Source organism: Nipponia nippon, unplaced genomic scaffold (assembly GCF_047370975.1).
Source record: "Nipponia nippon isolate SJK-2023a ecotype South Korea unplaced genomic scaffold, ASM4737097v1 scaffold_8, whole genome shotgun sequence".
Taxonomy (NCBI): domain Eukaryota; kingdom Metazoa; phylum Chordata; class Aves; order Pelecaniformes; family Threskiornithidae; genus Nipponia; species Nipponia nippon.
In genome coordinates, this window is record NW_028262402.1 from 45,506,328 (window position 1) to 45,526,444 (window position 20,117).

At 34.9% G+C, this 20,117-nt stretch overlaps 1 protein-coding gene across 27 annotated transcripts in view; it reads right to left on the reverse strand.

The window, feature by feature from the left end:
- Nucleotides 1-20,117, reverse strand: part of KDM4C (lysine demethylase 4C) — a 292,096-nt gene that overhangs the window by 223,709 nt on the left and 48,270 nt on the right. For all 27 annotated transcript variants that reach the window (XR_015701120.1, XM_087742689.1, XM_087742692.1 and 24 more), the window contains 2 exons: nucleotides 15,060-15,109; nucleotides 3,670-3,773 (listed from right to left, as the gene is read on the reverse strand). Coding sequence is in view for 26 of the 27 variants with exons in the window: in XM_087742689.1 (XP_087598815.1) it covers nucleotides 3,670-3,773; nucleotides 15,060-15,109 (154 nt within the window). In the remaining variant the exon portion in view is untranslated. The remainder of the gene's footprint in view (nucleotides 1-3,669; nucleotides 3,774-15,059; nucleotides 15,110-20,117) is intronic.

Consider the following 20,117-nt stretch of genomic DNA (forward strand, 5'->3'; position numbering starts at 1 on the left):
ACACCGATGGCTCATAGTCAGCTGGCTGTTGACTAACACCCCCAGGTCCTTTTCCACCAGGCAGCTCTCCAGCCACTCCTCCCCAAGCCTGTAGCGTTGCATGGGGTTGTTGTGACCCAAGTGCAGGACCCAGCACTTCACTGTATTGAACCTCATACAGTTGGCCTTGGCCCATCAATCCAGCCTGTCCAGGTCCCTCTGTAGGGCCTTCCTACCAGCAGATCATCACTCCTGCCCAACTTGGTGTTGTCTGCAAACTTACTGAGGGTGCACTCAATCCCCTCATCCAGATCGCTGATAAAGACATTAAACAGAACTGGCCCCAATACTGAGCCCTAGGGAACACCACTTTTGACTGGCCACCAATTGGATTTAACTCCATTTATGACAATTCTTTGGGCCTGGCCATCCAGCCACTTTTTTTACCCAGCAAAGAGTATACTCATCCAAGCCATAAGCAGCCAGTAGAGATTCTTCTTAGAGATTAAACAGGCTGTTTTCATTCTGTGACAATGCTTGCATAAGCAAAACAGTAAGAAAAATTGGAACGACAAGTAAGACTCTTTTTGGGGAAATACACTTATGATTTGAAATTGCAAAAGTGGAGAGTTAAATTTTAAACAGTCACCAAAATTAAAACTCACAACTCTCAACATTTTTCTTATTAACATATCATGTCTTAAACCTCAGCTTTTTGCTGGCATAGTTGTCTTACATTCAGTTTCCACTTTTAGAATCCTCCCTTTCTTCTCCTTCAAAATTCTCATCTTATAGTGTTACAAATTCTTTGTGTGATTTTTTTTGCTCAATGCAAGAATAAATACACAGGGACAGCACTTAAAGATGTATATTTCTGATTATATTATGGGATGAAGGAAAGAGAGGAAAACAAGAAAAATATACTTAGCTAAGAAAGCTAAAGAATTGGATCTTACATTCTGCATTTGCACTTTGCAAGGTTAAATTTTGCAGGTTCATATTTAGTATATCTATGCAAATGCCCATATAGGTGCATATATTATAACTGCTACTGTAGCACTCCAACAATCGCTGTGGGAATGTTTAAGAAAGATTATTCTCAATGCTAACAATTCTAAAATTTATCTCAATACACCGTCCCACTGCTGACAGTTTAGCAGGTGTTCTATTGCAACAAGCAGCAGTTCAGCTGCCACCTGGTAGGCAGAGGCTGACTTATCAGCATTCAGCACATTTCCACTTCTATCACTTCGAGCCATGAGAGATCACAGCCTGGTTTTCTCTATTCACTTTCTCACTGCATCCCATTAATTACAATTACTCTTGGGTACAGTCTGCTTCTTCCCAAGACTAGGTGACAGAACCAAACTTAAATATTTAACTACTTCTAGCACTTTTTTTTTTTTTTTTAGATTAGAATACAGGAAAAATCAAGACACTGAAATAATAACATCAACTCCCTTACCCACCTCTAATGTGTGGTACTGAAAACAAATATGCTGGCATTCTGCAATATGCTACTTTAAACACCAACTGCTGAAAATGATACTGTTCAGAGTAATGTGCTGTAAATCCAAAACTATAAATCTAGTTATAAAACCTTCAAGTTTGGAAGGTTTCAGCTGACATTTCATGATAAACCACAAGGCTATGAAGGGAATCAGTATTTACCTAAATATTACAAAACCTGAACTCAGCAACTACATTTCCATGTGATAATATATCATTCAGAAAACAAACTGCTTCTTAGATGAGTAATTTATTCAAAAAAGCTTGCTTTCCAAGGCAGGCAGTATCATTCCAAATGCCTACATTTCTTCAATTATATACATAGGTTGATTTAAGAATGAAAAGTAAAGTGATATTCCAAAAGGCATACAACAAATTAGTGGCTTCATCCCACCTGTGCCATAGACAGTGTTGATAATACAGGGATGTTTTAGTTACTGCTGAGCAGTGCTTACACAGAGTCAAGGCCTTTTTTTCTTCTCACACCACCCCACCAGCGAGTACCTTGGGGTACACAAGAAGCTGGGAGGAGACACAGCCAGGACAGCTGACTCCAACTGACCAAAGGGATCTTCCATACCATATGACATCATGCTCAGCAATAAAAACTGGGGGAAGAAGAAGGGTGATGTTTGGAGTGAATGGCATTTGTCTTCCAAGTAACTTACACACGATGGAGCCCTGCTTTCCTGGAGATAGCTGAACACCTGCCTGCCCGTGGGAAGTAGTGAATGAATGCCTTGCTTTGCTTTGCTTGCATGTGCAGCTTTTGCTTTACCTGTTAAACTGTCTTTATCTCAACCCACGAGTTTTCTCACTTTTACCCTTCCAGTTCTCTCCACCATCCCACCAGGGTGGAGCAAGCAAGTGGCTGTGTGGTGCTTAGGTGCCTACTGGGGTTAAACCACCACAATAATATACATGAAAACATTAACTTAAATATTATTTCTATGGGCTAACCTTTCATACTGTTACAAAAATATCAACTAGAACAGACAGAAAGCACTGCATTATCCAACATTCTAAGCTGGGGAACATAAGCTAAGTTTGTATAGACAGGTCCACATGGTATCAATAAATAACCACTGCATACACTAAAACAGAAACCACAATAATAAACAAGGAGTGTGGCGAGGACAGTTTACAGGACTATATTGCAGTACAAATAGAGTGAGAAAAAAGTATATATTGCCTGGTTCTTCTGAACGCCTTAAAACAGTCTACGCAGTGGGAAACCAAAAATCATAACCCCTTAATGATCACAAGGCTTTTAAAAACTCAGTATAACAAACAGATGATCAGGCAGGGGACCTTCTGAATCAAGCTCTACTCTTCTGAGTAGGCTTACAAAGCTCTTGAATTAGAAATTTAGAATTTACAAAGCATTCAGGATATAGAATAAATAAAAGAAAAAGCAATGCAGTAGGAACGTTTTTATTAGCTGGCACCTGTAGGAAGTTCAAAGTGGAAAACAATAAGGTAGAAAACCTTGTTGGAAAGGAGAAGAAACTGAATATTATTTTCAGGTGTTTTTGAAAGCAGCTATGTATTAAATTCATCCACAAAGAAGAAAGCCGGTTAGTCTTCCCATTTTCTGTTTATATGTTATCATCAAATGTTCAGTCTGCCACTATGTAGCAGCACAAAATAATCATTCACTCTTTTTCTAATATGTTAGAGCTTCTAAAATATATTTTAAATTAGTAACAGTTATTTTGGTTTTATTTCACCTGAAACGTTTTAGATTATAAAACTGATAAAAGTTACATTTAATTGCATCAGAAAAACAATATACATAAAAAAAGAAATCAAACATTCATTTTTAAAATATTAGGTATACAACTTAAATTAATACAGCTAATTAAAAAGTGTTTCGGTCAACAGAAAATCACATGCAAGCTTGCATGGAAATAAAATAGAAATAAGAAATATTGGTAATGTCTTAAAAATCACAGAAACTTTTAGGATAAAGATTATGATGGCTACAAGTGTCTTCTGCTAGAAAATTCCAAACTAAGCCATGTAAAAGTCCTAATAGTGCAAGCATTTGTTTTCATCTTTTCATGGAGTCAGTGCCTAAAAAAAAAAAAATTTCGCCCCACCTTTACCATAAACAATCCTTATAGTAAACAATCTAGTTCAATGCATGAATACACAGTTTAAAAATAAACACTAACGTACCTTATCAAAAGGAATTCCATACTTTTTCAATATTGATGGAGAAATCAGAGTCATCTTGTGGCGGAGAAAAGCATCACATCCCTGAGAGCTGCTTGGAAAGAACCCTAATAAGGCAAGATAAGCAAAATTGGGTATCTTTTAATTAAAGCAAGTAGGAAATTTTTGTAATATTTACAATACATAATACTGTTTAAACTTGTTTTAGAATTTTTTATTATGTCACTGCTAGGTTCTGAGAGATTTGGTATAAACATCAAATGCATCTCCTAAGTTTTTCAACAGATTTTCAGGGGGAGGAGTTTGAGGTTTTGTTTGTTTGTTTGTTAAGAAGTGAAATAATTTAAAATAAATTTGGACCTGTAAATGTAGGCATATTTTTCTTACCCTTTATGGAAATATTTTACTGTTGGTTTTGTTGGTTTTTTTTTTTTTTAACATTCACATTCATTCTGCAACGCCTGCACACATGAAAATCAACTGTAGCATATAAATTTAGGAGGATTCCACAAAGACTAGGTTTACCTAGCATTTCCAGACCATCTATACAGTAAACAAACACAACTTTCTATCTAGAAGAGGCTACTTTCACAGAGATACCTGGTACCACTAAAAACAGGTGAGGTTTTTTTGCTTCTTTATATCTTGTCTTTATTTCTATGAACAAAGATTGCTTCCCACGTTTCAACTTTCATGATCATTTATGTACCACTCCACAAAACCTGCTCAGTTCATTAAATAATTATTTAATCCAGTTGATGAGAACATGAAGATAAAAGAATGAGGGGGAAAGCAAAAAATTAAAGACGAGGTTTCAGTGTTACTGAACTCTGGTATCTGACTCTCTAACCAGGATGTGAACAGCACCTCAGCTACAGTTCAGATGAGCTACCCAATCTTCCCTTCTCTAAAATGAAAATATCAGGTTCTTTTCCCTTCAACCTAACTATACAACCTAACTATATTACGGTAAGAAACCACTATGTTTCATGGAAAATGGGAGAAGATGAGAAGAAGAGAGGGGGAAAGTTTCCAGAACATCACTAGTTTAGTCCTTCCTGACCTCCTTTCAGACTCCATTCTAGAAAAACGGTATCACTCTCAAAAACTGAAAACACAATTCCTACAAACAATTAATAAAAGGAAAAGAAAGGCATAGTAATTAATGTTAAAGCAAGCAGCTCCTGAAAACGTCAGATTGAAAAATGGAAGGAATATAGTGAGAGCCATCTAACCACCTACTACTTTCTCTGAATACTTGCTCTCAATCCCTCTTCCACTTTACCACAGGTGTATTACTTGCTCTGAGATAAGCACATGTCTTTTGCTGGAGCCAAGAGGAATACTTTTGACTGTGTCATTATGCAACACCACAGAAGATTCACAAAGTTACAGCACTAACATCAGCAAAACTAGGTTGACAAAGGGGAACAATTTACTCACTAATCAGCAAAGATGAGAAAGTCTTTATTATCTTTATTATTATAAAAATAATTGTTATTCTTTATCTTTAGTCTTTTTAGTGTTTGTACCAGACCATTAGAAAGAATCACCATGAGATATACTATGAATAACTGCAATCCATACATTTAGCAGTCCTGCATAATAAGCAATTTTACTGTATCAAGGACATAACATTTGAAAGTAATCACCTTCTGTGAAGTTCAACTTTATTTATTTATTTCGCATCCTTCTGTAGAGTATATTTTTCAATGTTACCAAGACTTCTTAACATCAACAGTTTACTGTATTGTATGTCATTTATTCTCAAGTGATTTCAGAGATTTCACAAAGACTGGCAGGCTACTGCTAAAAAAAAGTTATTAAAAAAGTAATTGTTTTTAAAAATTCTTAATTTCCAGAAAGCAGAACTGAGGCACAAAGGAGTTGACTCTCTCTAACAGTTCCACAGGACAAATACCAAGCAAACAAGAAGTTGAAACAAGAAGTGCTGGCTCCTTGTCTTAGACTCTAAAAGTGAGTTCTCATTGCTAGGTATACAGTTTCATCACAGCCCTCTCTTAAAACATATAGGAGGAACAGATGAATTTTAAGTTTTTAAACCAGTGCAGTATGAATTAGCCTGACTCTACTGTAAAAAATAAGTCTACGATAATGACATTGGGTAAAAAGGATTCTCCAAAATTGTTTTCATTTGTATTATAAACCTAGGTAAAATTCATACAATAAGAAAATCCAAATATAAAGCCATTTAAAACTGATTTTTTTTTTTCTGGGTACAAGGAAAACATACGTAATCCTGTTCTGTTATGCATGAGAACTACCTGAGAAACATGGACAGAAGTTAAAGTGAAGCAAACAATATTTAAAAATATATATATTTTACCAATTATCTTACACAGCAGCTTGGTACTGGAGAAGATACAATGCCAGCTCTTCATGATTAAAAGGTCTCCTTAATGATGGTATTAGTACTGATCCAGAAAAAATACTTTTGATTCATTTATGCATAAAATGATATTTTATGCCTGAAGACCACAAAAGATCTTTGAGAGAGATTCACATTGATAGATTATCTAGGATTATCCAAGGTGTAAATGTTTGTCCACAAAAAATATATTAACCAAGAACACTGCTTAATTATTCTCCAAACTGAGTTGTAACTGTTTAGCTGGAAAAGCCTTGTAATTGTATGAAACCAGTAAGAAGAGGTCACCCAAGAAAAATACAGGAAAAGAACTAACACAAATGACTAGACAAGTCTTATGAGGAGCAACTGAGGGAGCTGGGGTTGTTTAGCTTGGAGAAGAGGAGGCTGAGAGGAGACCTTATTGCTCTCTACAACTACCTGAAAGGAGGTTGTAGCGAGGTGGGGGTTGGTCTCTTCTCCCAGGTAGCAAGCAACAGGACGAGAGGAAATGGGCTCAAGTTGTGCCAAGGGAGCTTTAGATAGATATTAGGAAAAATTTCTTCACAGAGTGGTTAGGCATTGGAACGGACCGCCTAGGAAAGTGGTACAATCACAGTCCCTGGAAGTATTCAAAAAATGTGTGGATGTGGTGCTTAGGGACACGGTTTAGAGGTGGACGAGGCAGTTAGGCAAACAGGTTGGACTCGATGATAGCAGAGGTCCTTGCCAACCTTAATGATTCTATGATTCTATGAACTGATATAAAAACATTGCTTAGTGGACACGAAATTAGCCATTTAACTAGTAAAAGGGCTTTCCGTCATCTCTTTAGTGTGTTTGCAGAAGTTGTTGTACTCCTCTCACATAAATTTTAGTTTGTCATTCATAGAAGTAGTTTCATTCTTGGAGCAACACACTCATTTAAACCATTTAAATATTTTTAATGACTTAAGGAAAAAAAGATGAAATCTCAACAATCTGCCATAATATCTAGCCTTCTCTGTAATATCAGATTCAATTTCTTCTCTCTGATGAGTCTTATATTTATGTCCATTAACCACCCTACAATTCCAGAACAATTTTAAGGTGATCACATTATAATTGTTATATTCTTTGTACATTCTTTTCTAGCACACTCCCCAGTCCTGGGAGAACAAATTTTTTCTAATTTCTCAGATACAAGGTTAAGCAGCACTTAAGCAGCAAAGGTGTAAGGTACCCTTGTGCTGACCAATGTACTAAGAATTCAGCCAAGGTGCCCAGATACCAAATTTTATTCAAATTCATCATTCTTTCTTTTTTCTCCCCACCAACAAGCACAGAATTCTTTAATCTCTTTTGGAATTGCAAATAATGTCATAACATAAGTTTCAAAATGTAGTACTTGGTAGGTACAGTTTTATCATACACATTTGGCTTCACTGACTAAAAGACAGTTAAAAGAAACTAGCCCACAATTAGTGGCCTCCAAGAAATAAATGTCATCTGTTTTGGCACAATCAATGTCTATAACATAACGATAACAATCATAACTTGGAATCTACAGCTTATGAGTTTCAAGAAATCTCAGTCCTGAGCAGCATAACAATAGAAATATACTATAACACGCTGTGAAAAAAGTCATTGAAAGTGATACCCGAGATTGAAGAAATAACTGGTATGAAAAGTAGCAAAAACTTTAATTTCTAAAAGCAGGGAGAGTTTGACTGAGTTGTTTTCGCTGAGAAAACAAATTTTGTACCAAATTCTGCTACTGCAATATGCTTAATTAGCTCAATACATGATGATAAAAAGCAAACAATGGGCAGATATCCAAAACTTAAGTTGTACCACTACAGCTCCAAGAGATCAGAAATAGTTGTGACAACTCCAGCCAGAAGGCAAGCTTGTTACTGAATTCTAAGAAAGTTGCAAACAACATAGAACAGCAGAACACAACCTGCTCAAAATCCATTACAAGAAATTTACAGGAGAACTTTTGCTGTGGTTACAAGCCCTCACAGTGAAATCAAAGTGCAGCCTACACCTTCTGTAGCCCTATAAAGTATCTTTTGACTCTGTCAAAGTCTACACTTAAACACACTCAAATTTTCCAGTATCATTCACCTCATTTTCTCAAAAGCACTCCCCTTCAATGAGCAAGGGAAGAAAGAAAGGTATTATTTCCTCATTACAAGACTCTGTTTATCAGAAGGTCTTTTGTTCTGCCCAGGCTAAAGTTAAGGTCACATGAGCTTTTCTTTCAGGAAAGAAAACCCCTGTGGGAGAACTGGTTAGCAGATGTAAAAAATACCTAATAGCACATTGAATAGAAGACATTGCATTAGAAACATCACAAGACCCTTACAAATACATTAAATACAGGCCAATTCAAGACCAGAACCATTCTCAAACAACAAGCTGATGTTAAAATCACCAATATACAGGATTACCAGTTAATCCTGGATATCTAGTGAAATCCCACATTCAAAAGAAAAAATTCTGAAATCTACCTCAAATGTAACTACATTTCAAGTTCTGTACTACATTCATGCTTTTATGAAACACAGGAAATCTTAATTTCATCCATTACCACTAACCCATTAACTCTAAATCCGTTCTATAAAAGCAGGTATTTTATGGTAATTTGCATGCAACCCAGTTTCTTGGATGGTCTCTTGAGATGTGGCAGACCTCTTCTACACCTCTTCTCAATACTTACTTTTAGCTATCTGTACCCTACTTATCTTCTTGAAAAAGATTACACAGAACACAAAATGACAATTCAAAACAATTACTTCATGGAAGTCAATGAGCAATAATCAAAGATCAGGGTAAAACAGAATTAGGTTGCTCACTGATTTACGTCCATGACAAAAAGACCGTTGAAAATTCTCCAATCCACAATTTAAAAAAACACTGATATTCTCAACACCTAGAGCAGAATTAGAACAGTCTACAAGGTAAGCATGTGAGTCAGCACTTAGTGGCCAAATGTTTGGGTATGAGCACATAAACTACAGGTACAGTACATTTATCCATCAAACTGAAAGTCCCACTCAGGCTTTTTAAGAACCTTATTTAGTTAACACAAGCATCAACAGCAAAGAATATGTGAAAACATAGGCTTCAGACTGTGTTAACAACCACAAACATGCTCTCAGAAGACTCTACATACATATTCTGACAGATAACATAGCCCGAAGTAAGATAATCTTACACAAGGTAACCAATTCTATTTGTACTAACAAAATAAAACTACTTCCTGTGCTACAGTTTTATCACTGGGCTGGTGAAGACACACCCTTTGTCAATGCTATTCCACCTCAGTAGACAATGCTGCTTCCACAGAGATTCTGATTTTATGATCCATACTATAGATATAAGTCAAAGCCTTCTCATCTTTGGGGGAAGCTGGGAGCAGTGGGCACTAAGCAGATTCCTAGCCGTGTCTGAGGAAGACAGGATTCCCACACACGGGACGTTGCTGCACTGAGAATCTTTAAAGCGTACATGACATGGTTCAGGGATAAAGAACATTTTAAAATAAGTTCAACTCTATAAATTATTGAGGGACAGTGAGCATCACTATCTGGAAGGCTCACTTTTTTTTTTTGCCCTGAGAGTATCATTCCCACATATCACACACAGCTCATATCAGAAGACCACATCACATCACAACTATCACTCATGCAAACTGAAGTGGATTGGGTTCCACTCCCTGGTTGATTACCATTTTCAAGATATTTGGAATGCTTATCTATGGTACTAAGAATGTGTCCATACTGTTTTCAATTGAACTGTTCAGCTACAATCATACATGGACAAATTACAATACTATTCCCAAAAGAGTAATTCTACAACTCCATTGACTTGAACAGGGCGATTGCCTATATATTACCTTGTATAATCACGGATATCACGATCTGGCCAATAATAAAGTCATTATTTAAGCACACACACACAAGATCATATTCTTAGGGAACTTTCAAATCAAATTCTGACTAGTCAATGAACGAGGCTAGACTTCGTATCTTTTTCTACACTTCCATACTCAAGTCTTCATCTGAAATTTTACAGTAAAGGTGCTGTGTTTCTAGTTTATTTATATTAATAGAAAATATAAATATAAAATATGAAAATATAAATATAAAACCACAAAACTTACAACATAAGATAGAGAACACCCGAAATTGCAAATACCTTTAACGTAATTTAACTTTAATGTAATTAAAAATAATCCCAATTAACGCAATTAAGCTCAAAGTTACAGTAATTTTTTACTTATGTAGATCTTCATTTAAAGGACTTAGAATATATAAAATATTAATCATAATTCACTGATCAGTACTCTTGGAACACAGGCAGAGATGAAAGAAGGACTGAGTTTTCTACTCATTTTATTTTTAGATTTTACTTTGGTAGGTATAAATACAAACTTCATATAATTGATTTAAATTAATTTTCAGTGATTTGAAGTAATTTGATTTAACTTTCTGTATTGCACATAAAAGAAATTAAAAAAAATTTAAAAAAAGAAATTGCATGACAACAATCCTCCCAAAGAAGCAGTGGCAATTTGTATGCTATACAAAGCACAGAGTACAAAAGCCACAAAAGAAGCAAGTGCTGTGAAATATGAGTGTTGGTATGCCCAGATGAATATGTTACAGCCTTAAGTTTATTATCTCTTAGATGCGACTTTCCTAACTTGACTCATATAACTATCAAGACAAAGTTCAATTCGTCAATGCTCAAGTTTTCAGATTCAAGACCCTTAGAAGTCATGCAAGTTCTACATCATTTCATTTCAACAACTATTTATACTTGTTTTCATACATAACAAGTAATGACTTCTGCATGAAATGAATTAATACAAAACACCACACAAAGCTTTTTATAACACCCCTACATACTTACAATATATTAAACTTTACTTTAGTTTCTTCTTTAACATAATTGAACACATAGATAGATGTTATCGCCTCTCTAAAACAGTCTCTGCAATTAAATGATCTATTAAAAGATCTTGAAAATCCTTCAAACTGTTACTTTTGATTTGCCACTCTGCTTCTATTCTCTTTATTTTCTAACCCATTTCGTGAAACAAAAATCCTTAAGAATACCATGGTATTACAGATTAACATAACAAGTATAAAAATTGCAGTTAACAGCTCACTTGAGATTTTTATTACATTTATGTCTACGTGAAATTGAAAAAAACCTATATAAATGAGAAAGCAGCTCAAGGGCAAAATCAAACTGTTATCTTTATTAGATGCAAGTCTAATGTCTTTCAGATAAAGTATTTGTAGGTGCCACAGTCAATCAAGATTTCAATAGAAAGCAAAAATGAAAGCATTCATGCACAAAAGGCATGTGTGGTAATTGTGATGTGCAGACAAGATAATGGAAAATATTCTAGCCTTCCTTTAATTTTATGTGTCAATTGCTGCCTTGACTTAGACAACCTGCCACATTTAATGCATTATTTTATTATTTTAATTATTTAGGAGCATTCAATTAATTTCGTAGGCATCTGGTCATCAGAGCTAACCTTCTTGAATAAACTACTTTTTTTTTCTTCAGATGTTGCACTCATGCAAAAATATGATTAAAAGTATTTTCAATAAGCATGTAATTAAGTATGAAAGTCTCATTTACACTATGTTTTATTAATGTTAACTATTAAGTGACTCACAGCCATGCAGCTTACTTAATAGTTTAATCTTTTTAAGATACCTTATTGTAAAACTCAGACTGTATTTTAGTAGGCAACAGTTGCAAAGTAGAAGATCACAGAGGTCTTAACCTCCACAGCATGGAAATAACCAGAAATGGTAGTTCCCTCCCCACCCCCCCCAAAAAAAAAAAATTGAATGTGTAAGCCAAATCGAGCATAGCGTCCATCATCTTTATGCTCAAGAACTACAGCATCATCTTCTACATTCCATTCTAAGCTATTGGCTGGACCAAAAATATCATGAGAACAAGCTACTCACAGAATAACATTGTAGAAGACATTGAAGTCAAATACTAAAAACTTAGGAAATGTCAGAGAGGGTTGTCTGTGAAACTAACTCACCTATCATAAGTTGGTGTTATAATAAGAATCTCTGTACGAGTATGCAGTTTTTCTACAGAAATCCAGTTTCATTCACTGCCTCTAATGGAATAAGCAACTATTTGAAATTTTATCTTCGTTGTTCAGTATCTGATTCTATGCTTTATTTGCTATTTACTATTCAAAACATGGTTCCGAAATGAAAATAATTTAAGTTTTGATTACACACTATTCATCAAGGAAAGTAGTTTTCCATTCACCACACAGATCTTTGTAACTTGTACTGACATAGAATTAATAATAGTAGTAGAAAACTTACTTCCATGCAGATGTGCACAGACCAAGGCTGAGTGACATGCCTGGGCAACGTCTTTAAATATAGTGATCAGTAAGGATCAAGGAACTGCGTTCCTGTTCCCAGCTGTACAAAAGCACGTGCGCATGTGCTGGTGTGCCTGAAGATCCCTTTCTGTCCTACCTTTTTCTAGCAGTTCTGGACCTAAGAACTGTTACGCTGGGTGAGACTGAAGTCATAGGTCCCATTTAGCCTATTGTCCAATTCTGACTCTGGCATTTGGACATTAAGACACTGTTCCCCCAGTATAACCTATTGGCTTCTGACAAACAGTGGTTTTGGAGATTTTCACTTCTCCTCATGCTTTATGTCCCATTCCTTTTACTGTATTAGGCCACCACTACCAAAGGCCTGAGCACCTTCAGGCCACAGTTTTCTAACATAATATTTTCTTAAACTATATAAGCTTACACTAAGTGACTTCAAAAGCTCCCATGTAGCAAAGCACATTACCTCCAAAAGTTACGTACTTCCAGAATTTGTACAGGTTACTCCAATATCAGGGGAAATGAGAGTATGTCAAGGAAAAATATGAAGGTTGTTTTTAGCCTGCAGCAAACAATGCCATGCCTCAATACCACTTAATTTTTAGAAATGAGTGAACAAGTGTTGCTGAAACTGCCCCTTCTCTTCCCTCTCTCTAAAAAAATAAAGTTTCAATACACACCCATTACAGAACATTTAAAACTGAATAGTTTTAAAACACTACACAGCTATAATCAATCAATATGAAATCTATAATAAACGCTGGAACAGCCATACACACATTCATTCAAATGAAAAGTCTGTCTACCCAAAGATCTCGTTCCCAGCACATGTCAAAAGTGGATGTACAGAGAAGTGTTTAAATACAGCATGAAATCTTTGCTTCTTCTGAGTAATCTAGTACCGACACGTTGCTGCTCCAAGACTTTCAAAGCCAGATGCAGTTCCTATGCTCCTCTAACAGATTTCTTTGCCAGTGTTGTCCAGTCTCCCCCTGAATCCATGCAAAATTTTAGAATCCACCATGGGCGGTGAGTTCATACTGTAAAAGGAACCATCTCCTTCTGTTTGTTTTGAACCCGCTGAGACTCTTATTCAGAGTCTGTAGCTGTAGTGGAAGACCCAGTGAACAATCACTCTTTAGTCACCTTTTCCATGCCACTCATCACAGGTCTTTATCATACCCCCTTATGACACTCTTTCAGACTGAAAAGTTAGAGCTTACTAACAATTATTAAAACAAAAAGGCAAATTTTTCACCAGTCCTAGTGTGCCTCTCTGAACCTTTTCCAGTTCTCTATTCCTTTTACTCGTTGCTCATCTCCTGTAAATCTTTAAAATAATTACTGAATGATCCTGTCATAAGTCAGTGTCACTTGCCCAGTCTACAACATGTATCAATTTGTTTACCAGTGAAAACCAAAAGCTTCAAGGTAGGCATATGAAGAGTTCTATACTTTGCAAGTTGGAAAAAGAATCTGGAAAGCAAAAAAAAATGAGTGACAACCTTCTCAATTGAAACTATGGGAAAATTTAGGAATAGTAAATGTAATTATCCAGGTTGAAATATGTGTTTCTGAAATGTGTTTTTAAGACTGAAAGTTCACAGGTCTTTACTTTCACATCTCAGTGATACATGCCATCTTACTGTTCTAAGCGATAGTTTAAAAATAGCTCAGAAAAAATAGTCATGTGCCTATATGCACATAAAATGGATATGAAAAGAAAATGTACAAAAATTTTCAGAACTTGGTCCTGATACATGATATCTAATTATCAACGCAGCATAGCATTCCTTATATAATATAGTTAATAGCAGGCTATAAAACATGGGTTGCCAGACAAAAAAAATGCCTAATTATTCCCACGTTCATAAGTTGCACTCTTAAATCTATAAAGAAAAAGAGAAGTGTAGTGTTATTGAAAATAAAACAAATCACTGTGTGAGAAGAATTTTCCTATACACTAGTGTTTTTTATGCCTTAGATCTCAACCTTACAACAATATCCTCTGCTCCTTCTCAACATACTTTCCTCACACCTCTGGAGGGCAAAAGCCAGGACATGCTTTGGCTAAGGTGGATTTATATGCCTGCTCACTGGCTAGCAGGCTGCTACCAAATAAGATTTAGTGTTGGTATATTTTGTCTGCTTCCCCCTTCCCAGAGGTACTAACCACGTTTCCATCCTCTACCCATCCACTGACTTTCATGAAACTTCTGGAGATTTGGCTGTCTTCAATATTTCTACCTTTGTATCAAATTTGGCTAAGAAGTTAAGATTCAAAAGTTACTAATGAAAAGAAGCTATCACAAGAAAAAGCAAGGGCACAGAGGAGACAAAGATACTAGCAAAGAAAATCTAATTAACAACAAAATACTAAGCCTCATTTTCATAAGCTTCACCAAGCTAAAAATGCCAGTACAAAATAAAGTTCTAAGAGGAAAAAACAAAATTTGTTTCTTAAGAATTCCTCAGAGGACTAGAAAGTGTTCCTTGTTTGCAATGATACCGTAGACAGATAAAAGTCACACACCATTAAATAATAAAACACAGTAGGTGAGTCAAGGACAATGTTTTTCACTTTGCTAGAGGTTTGTCCTTCAAACATCTTACATATGGAAATATTGGAAATATTACCTTGAGCTAGTCTTTCAAGCCGTTTCCCATGCTCTGGAGGAATAGCATACCTAAAATTCATATAAAGAAAAGGATGAAATGCTTAAAGACCTTATTACTACACAAGCCATGATTCATGTATGATAAATATATAAAAATAGAGAAGCCAAAAAGATTAAAGACTGAAAAATTATACAGGAAAAATATACCAATTTCTGAGGAAGAAATACAGAGGGTTTTTTTTTTTTTGAGAAAACATTTTAGCTTATTTCTAGTTTAAACATTACAATATGTAGTTCAAGAATGTTATATTCACTATTTAAAATCATGTATATTGACAATATTTGATATTATTACATCACTGCAGTTAAAAAAGCCACATATACTTTAATTTTCCAAATGAAACCAAACACCAAACCAAGTCTAATTTATACAGGTTTAATTTCCTTGAATTTTACTGTGCTTCACAAGACACACAAGTTCAGCAGAAAAATATGAGCCTTAAACATCTCTTTTCTTCCTATAGTCAGTGCTGTGGAATAAGAGAGTTACTTGTCTTTGTAAAAATCATTACAATTAGAGTTAAAAAATTATTTAACACATAAACTTTCTTTAGATTAAAGAATTGTGCATATCTTGGAATCACTCTGTTCTTAGAATAAATTATTTTTTAAAGAGTCTATATGCTATCTGCAACAAGTCAGTAACAATATAAAAGAACTGGAATTAACCTCACGTTATTTTTAATGTTTATTACAGCTAAAAAATTGAAGATTATTGAAAAGCTGTAATTTCGTTCTGCTTTTCTGAACACTTTGTTATTCACATTTACTGCACTTCATAGTTATACTGTATGTATTAATTAGGCTTTATTATTGACTTTAACTGCTTCAATATGTGATATAATAGGCTTCCATTTCATTTTAATATTGCAACAGCATTGGATTGGTTCTTCTCTATAAAAAAATACGGTTCAGAAAAGGAGAAAATGCATATTCAGCTGTACAGCATAGTCTAAATCCACATTTTCAAACTAAGTCAACATCCAGCTTTTTTCTTTCACTACACTGTGAATACAGATTCATTCACCTCCCCTGAAAACTCACTCAGAAAAACAAGTGAAGGACCCTAGGCCCCTCATTTTGCACAAGAAATAAACATCCCCCTATGTCAAGCTCTCATTTGCACACACACAATTTTACTCTATTACAACTGAAACTGCTGCATAGAAGTAAGACCCTTAGACCACAGGAGTCGGTGCTCCAAATTGAACTGCAGCAAAACCAATGCCTACTGACAACCCACTCCAAATGATATTAAACCAAAAGAGACTTTCAGCTTGACTCTGCGCAATGTTTGCAGTTTTAATCAAAATTTCACTGTCTTACAAAAACGGATTTTATTTCTCTCCATTTGTACTTCCAAAGCGTTTGTGCCTGTTCTCCACTCTGTATTACATACGCATCAGCGTATAAACAGTAAACTAAACTATATGTTTGCATCTTTCACACACCAGTGGACACAAATGCTACATATAGCATTATATACTGTACTGTATATCATTAAATACATAACTCCATAAAGTAAAACATGAACAAACAGTCTATTTTGTTTCTGCCCAACAAAAAACTCCAACTAGAGACTTTTCTTTGCTTTACCTGTCTCTAATTGGACTGGTATTCTTCCTAAAAAGTTACTCTTCCAAAGTAAATGTTAGCACATTTTTGTGATAATATGCAGCCACATGCTTCCATTTGTACACGTAAACACATAAGTACTTATCAATATTACAAAAATGCAAAACTGGACAACTGAGCTCTCAATAAGTCTCCTGGAAAGATAAGACAGGACACAAATTAACTGGGCTATAGCTATTTATTTAGCTAATCTAAAATTACTACGCAATAATTCATTCAATGCAAGTTGGTGCTTTTCATCATTGTCTTCATTTGGGGTCTGTGGTAACATCTACTCTTCAATCCTTCATTTCTTCCCACTGTTGCCATTGTTTTTATCTCACAGCTAAGAAAAGGACCAAGGAAAGGAGACCATCTTTGTAGTATCAGACATTAGGAGCTCCAAAGTCACTCTCCAGGCCCTTCAGCGTAGGTTCCTAACACAATTTATTAGAAAACTGAGCTTTTTTAACATATATGCACCTGCTTTGGATACCAGTGAAATTACAGTGACATGAATCTTACTGGATCCTTGGTCTACTGTACAGAACATTAAAAAAAAACAACTCCCAAACTCAGATCACTAAGGCAGAGAAAAAAAGTACTCACTCTTAGTCTCAATAGTTAGCTCATACGAGAACTTCAGCAGTGTTAAAGGCTTTTAGAAAAACATTTTTCATCATCTTGTATCCAGCTTCCTTTTAGCTACATCACCAAACAGCCACTAATGTTTTTTTTTGACTTCTCATACTTTAAGGCCAAGTGTAGCCCTCTTTAAAAGTAAATGTAATGGACATTAAATGCTAGATCATTAAGAGGCAAAGAGAATGTTTCTTGGATAACAAGCAAAGAAACAGATAAAAAGGGAAGAACAGATAAAAAGGGAAATGTTGATGCTAATTACATTTTAATTGTATTAGTTCAGGAAGACATACTTGTTAAAAATTTTGAAAAGACAGATAAAAGCTGAAGAGTCACTGTTCATTGCTAGAGTCATACTACAAAGAAAAAATTACGGTACCTACATTTGTCGGGTATTGTTTAAAAAGATCTTCTGAAATACATTAATTCAGCAAATCAAGGGTACTGGCAACAACGTAACTACAAATAAGTAATAAATATTAAATCTAACCCATTAATTTGTGTTTATGAAACATTTATATATATGTTTTCAAGAGTAATTCTTCTACATGATTTCAGTGTACTTTAAATAAGCTAAAACTTTCTCTGCCTCTCTTTTCTTTTTTTGGTAAATAAAATCTCAGTCTTAGGCAATAACATCCACTGTTTATTCATGAACTAGTGGCAATGTAAGCTCCCTCTTCTACTTATATTCTTCAAATCCCCAGCAAAGGCAACAACAGACAGTAGTCTAGTAGCTGTGATCACTCAGTCCTGTCTTTAGCTTAGAAAGCATGGTTGGTGACAATTAGGATAGCTGACTTTATGAAATGAAAAAAATAATATTCTGGGAACTTGGATTAAAATAGCGATTCATAACCTGCTTAATTTTAGTAACTACTTTGGTTACTATTTGATTTGATTTTATACTCAGATGCAAAACCTAAATAACCTTTGAGTTACTGTTACGTTTACAGTTTCTGTTCTATGAGAATGAATTTATTTTTTCAACAACTGATAGTCCATTACAGTAAAATACAAGTTTGACCTTGCATGGCAAAGAAAGAGAATCCAGTACAGGAAAAACAAAATATGTATTTTACTCAAGTTCAGTTCTATTACGAATGTTTGGATGTTGCACAAAGATGCACCCATATAACAACATGCCTAAAAAATGCTTCCTCTCCTTTTCTTTTCCTTTAAGCCAAGAGCAGAATCTTTAGTACAACTCACTTGAAGATATTAACAAAAAACATGTGGACCACAGATGAAACTGCTTAACTCAAAAGAAAACACAGAATAAAATTACAGGCTTCAGAAGGAGAAATAACTAACAGACATTTCAGAAGACACAAGGCAAACTAATATTGTATCTCCACAGCAATATCAACTTTTTCAAATATCCATTTGAGAGACTGTTGCAGAAACATTAGACAAAATAGAATAATTCTACTGCATAAAAAGTGCTTATGGAAAACTGGACTAAAAACACTTAATATGAATTGACAACAAATATTCTGAAACAACACCACAGTATGACTTGTTGTTCACTTGTAATCCTTTCCCTGGCTACGCTATAAGGTATAACCGTTTGATTCTTTTGATAATGCGTGTAGGTGACGAAGAATAAACTGCTCAAGTGCAGCATAACATTAAGTATTACAGCTGTGCTTTCTGAAACAAAATTATACATACAATTTTTAAAAGCACCCTACATAATCTACTAGTGTAGCTAAAAATAAATACAGTGATCCTATTTTTCATCTGTATCTGAAGTAGGCCTTTCATTTCTCTTTAATCCACTGCATAGACTTGATGTGTACTTATGATTCTCTCTATTCTGCCTTTAATTAAATGGAGAAACATGACTGTATGTTGGCCATGACTAATATCCACTTAGCATTAAGTACTGTTTAAATAAATTTTAAAAAACTAATCAGAAAACCTTAGCCAACATTCTTACTAATGCAGTTTTAAGCAGCATTGCTTCAGAGTTTCAAAAGTTTTCACCAAGACGTACACAAACTATTAAAATTAAGTGTTCTTCAACCATCAGCATCCATTCTAATTCTAGAAAAAGCTTCTATCACCAAGTTTGTTCCAACATGAAAATCCTGGTTTAAGAACACATTCAAGATGGAAATTAAATCAAACTCCTCACTAAGGGAAATTGTGTTAGAAAGAATAAAAAGGACCATTTATCTTCATTGGCTGCAAAAAATGCCAAAAATCGTAAATACCTGCAACATGCTCTGTGAATTGCATAGCTGTCATTGTATAACAACCAAGGATATCCCGCTAGAAATGAGTCACATGCTTTTAGTTTAGTCCGTGTGTTTCCATAGAAAATGAATTTTACTTTCATAGTAAGAAAAGCAGTGGAGCTAAATGATAATAATAGACACATGATAAAGATCTCAGAATTGTTTTTCTTTTTCCAAGGACTCCTTACATCACTCCTAAGATGGAAAATGCAGGCTGTAATAGCATCCCAGAATGATGACTATGTGATGACAAGTCCCTAGTTTCCAAGAACAGAAAATAAAACCTCTATTTTACAAAAAAAAAAAAAAAAAAAGAAGTATCAGGTCAGCCAGTAAAACAGATTTCCTGTGAGTCAGTACAAAATTCTATGGGTCAGCATAAAATTCTGTGAACTGTCAGTCATATTCTGACTTTCACAGCTGACCTGCCTTGCATTCCTCTGATGTCCAGGATGCAAAAAAAGAAAGAAAAGGAAAAAAGACACTGAATACAATTTGATTTGTCCACAACACAGGTA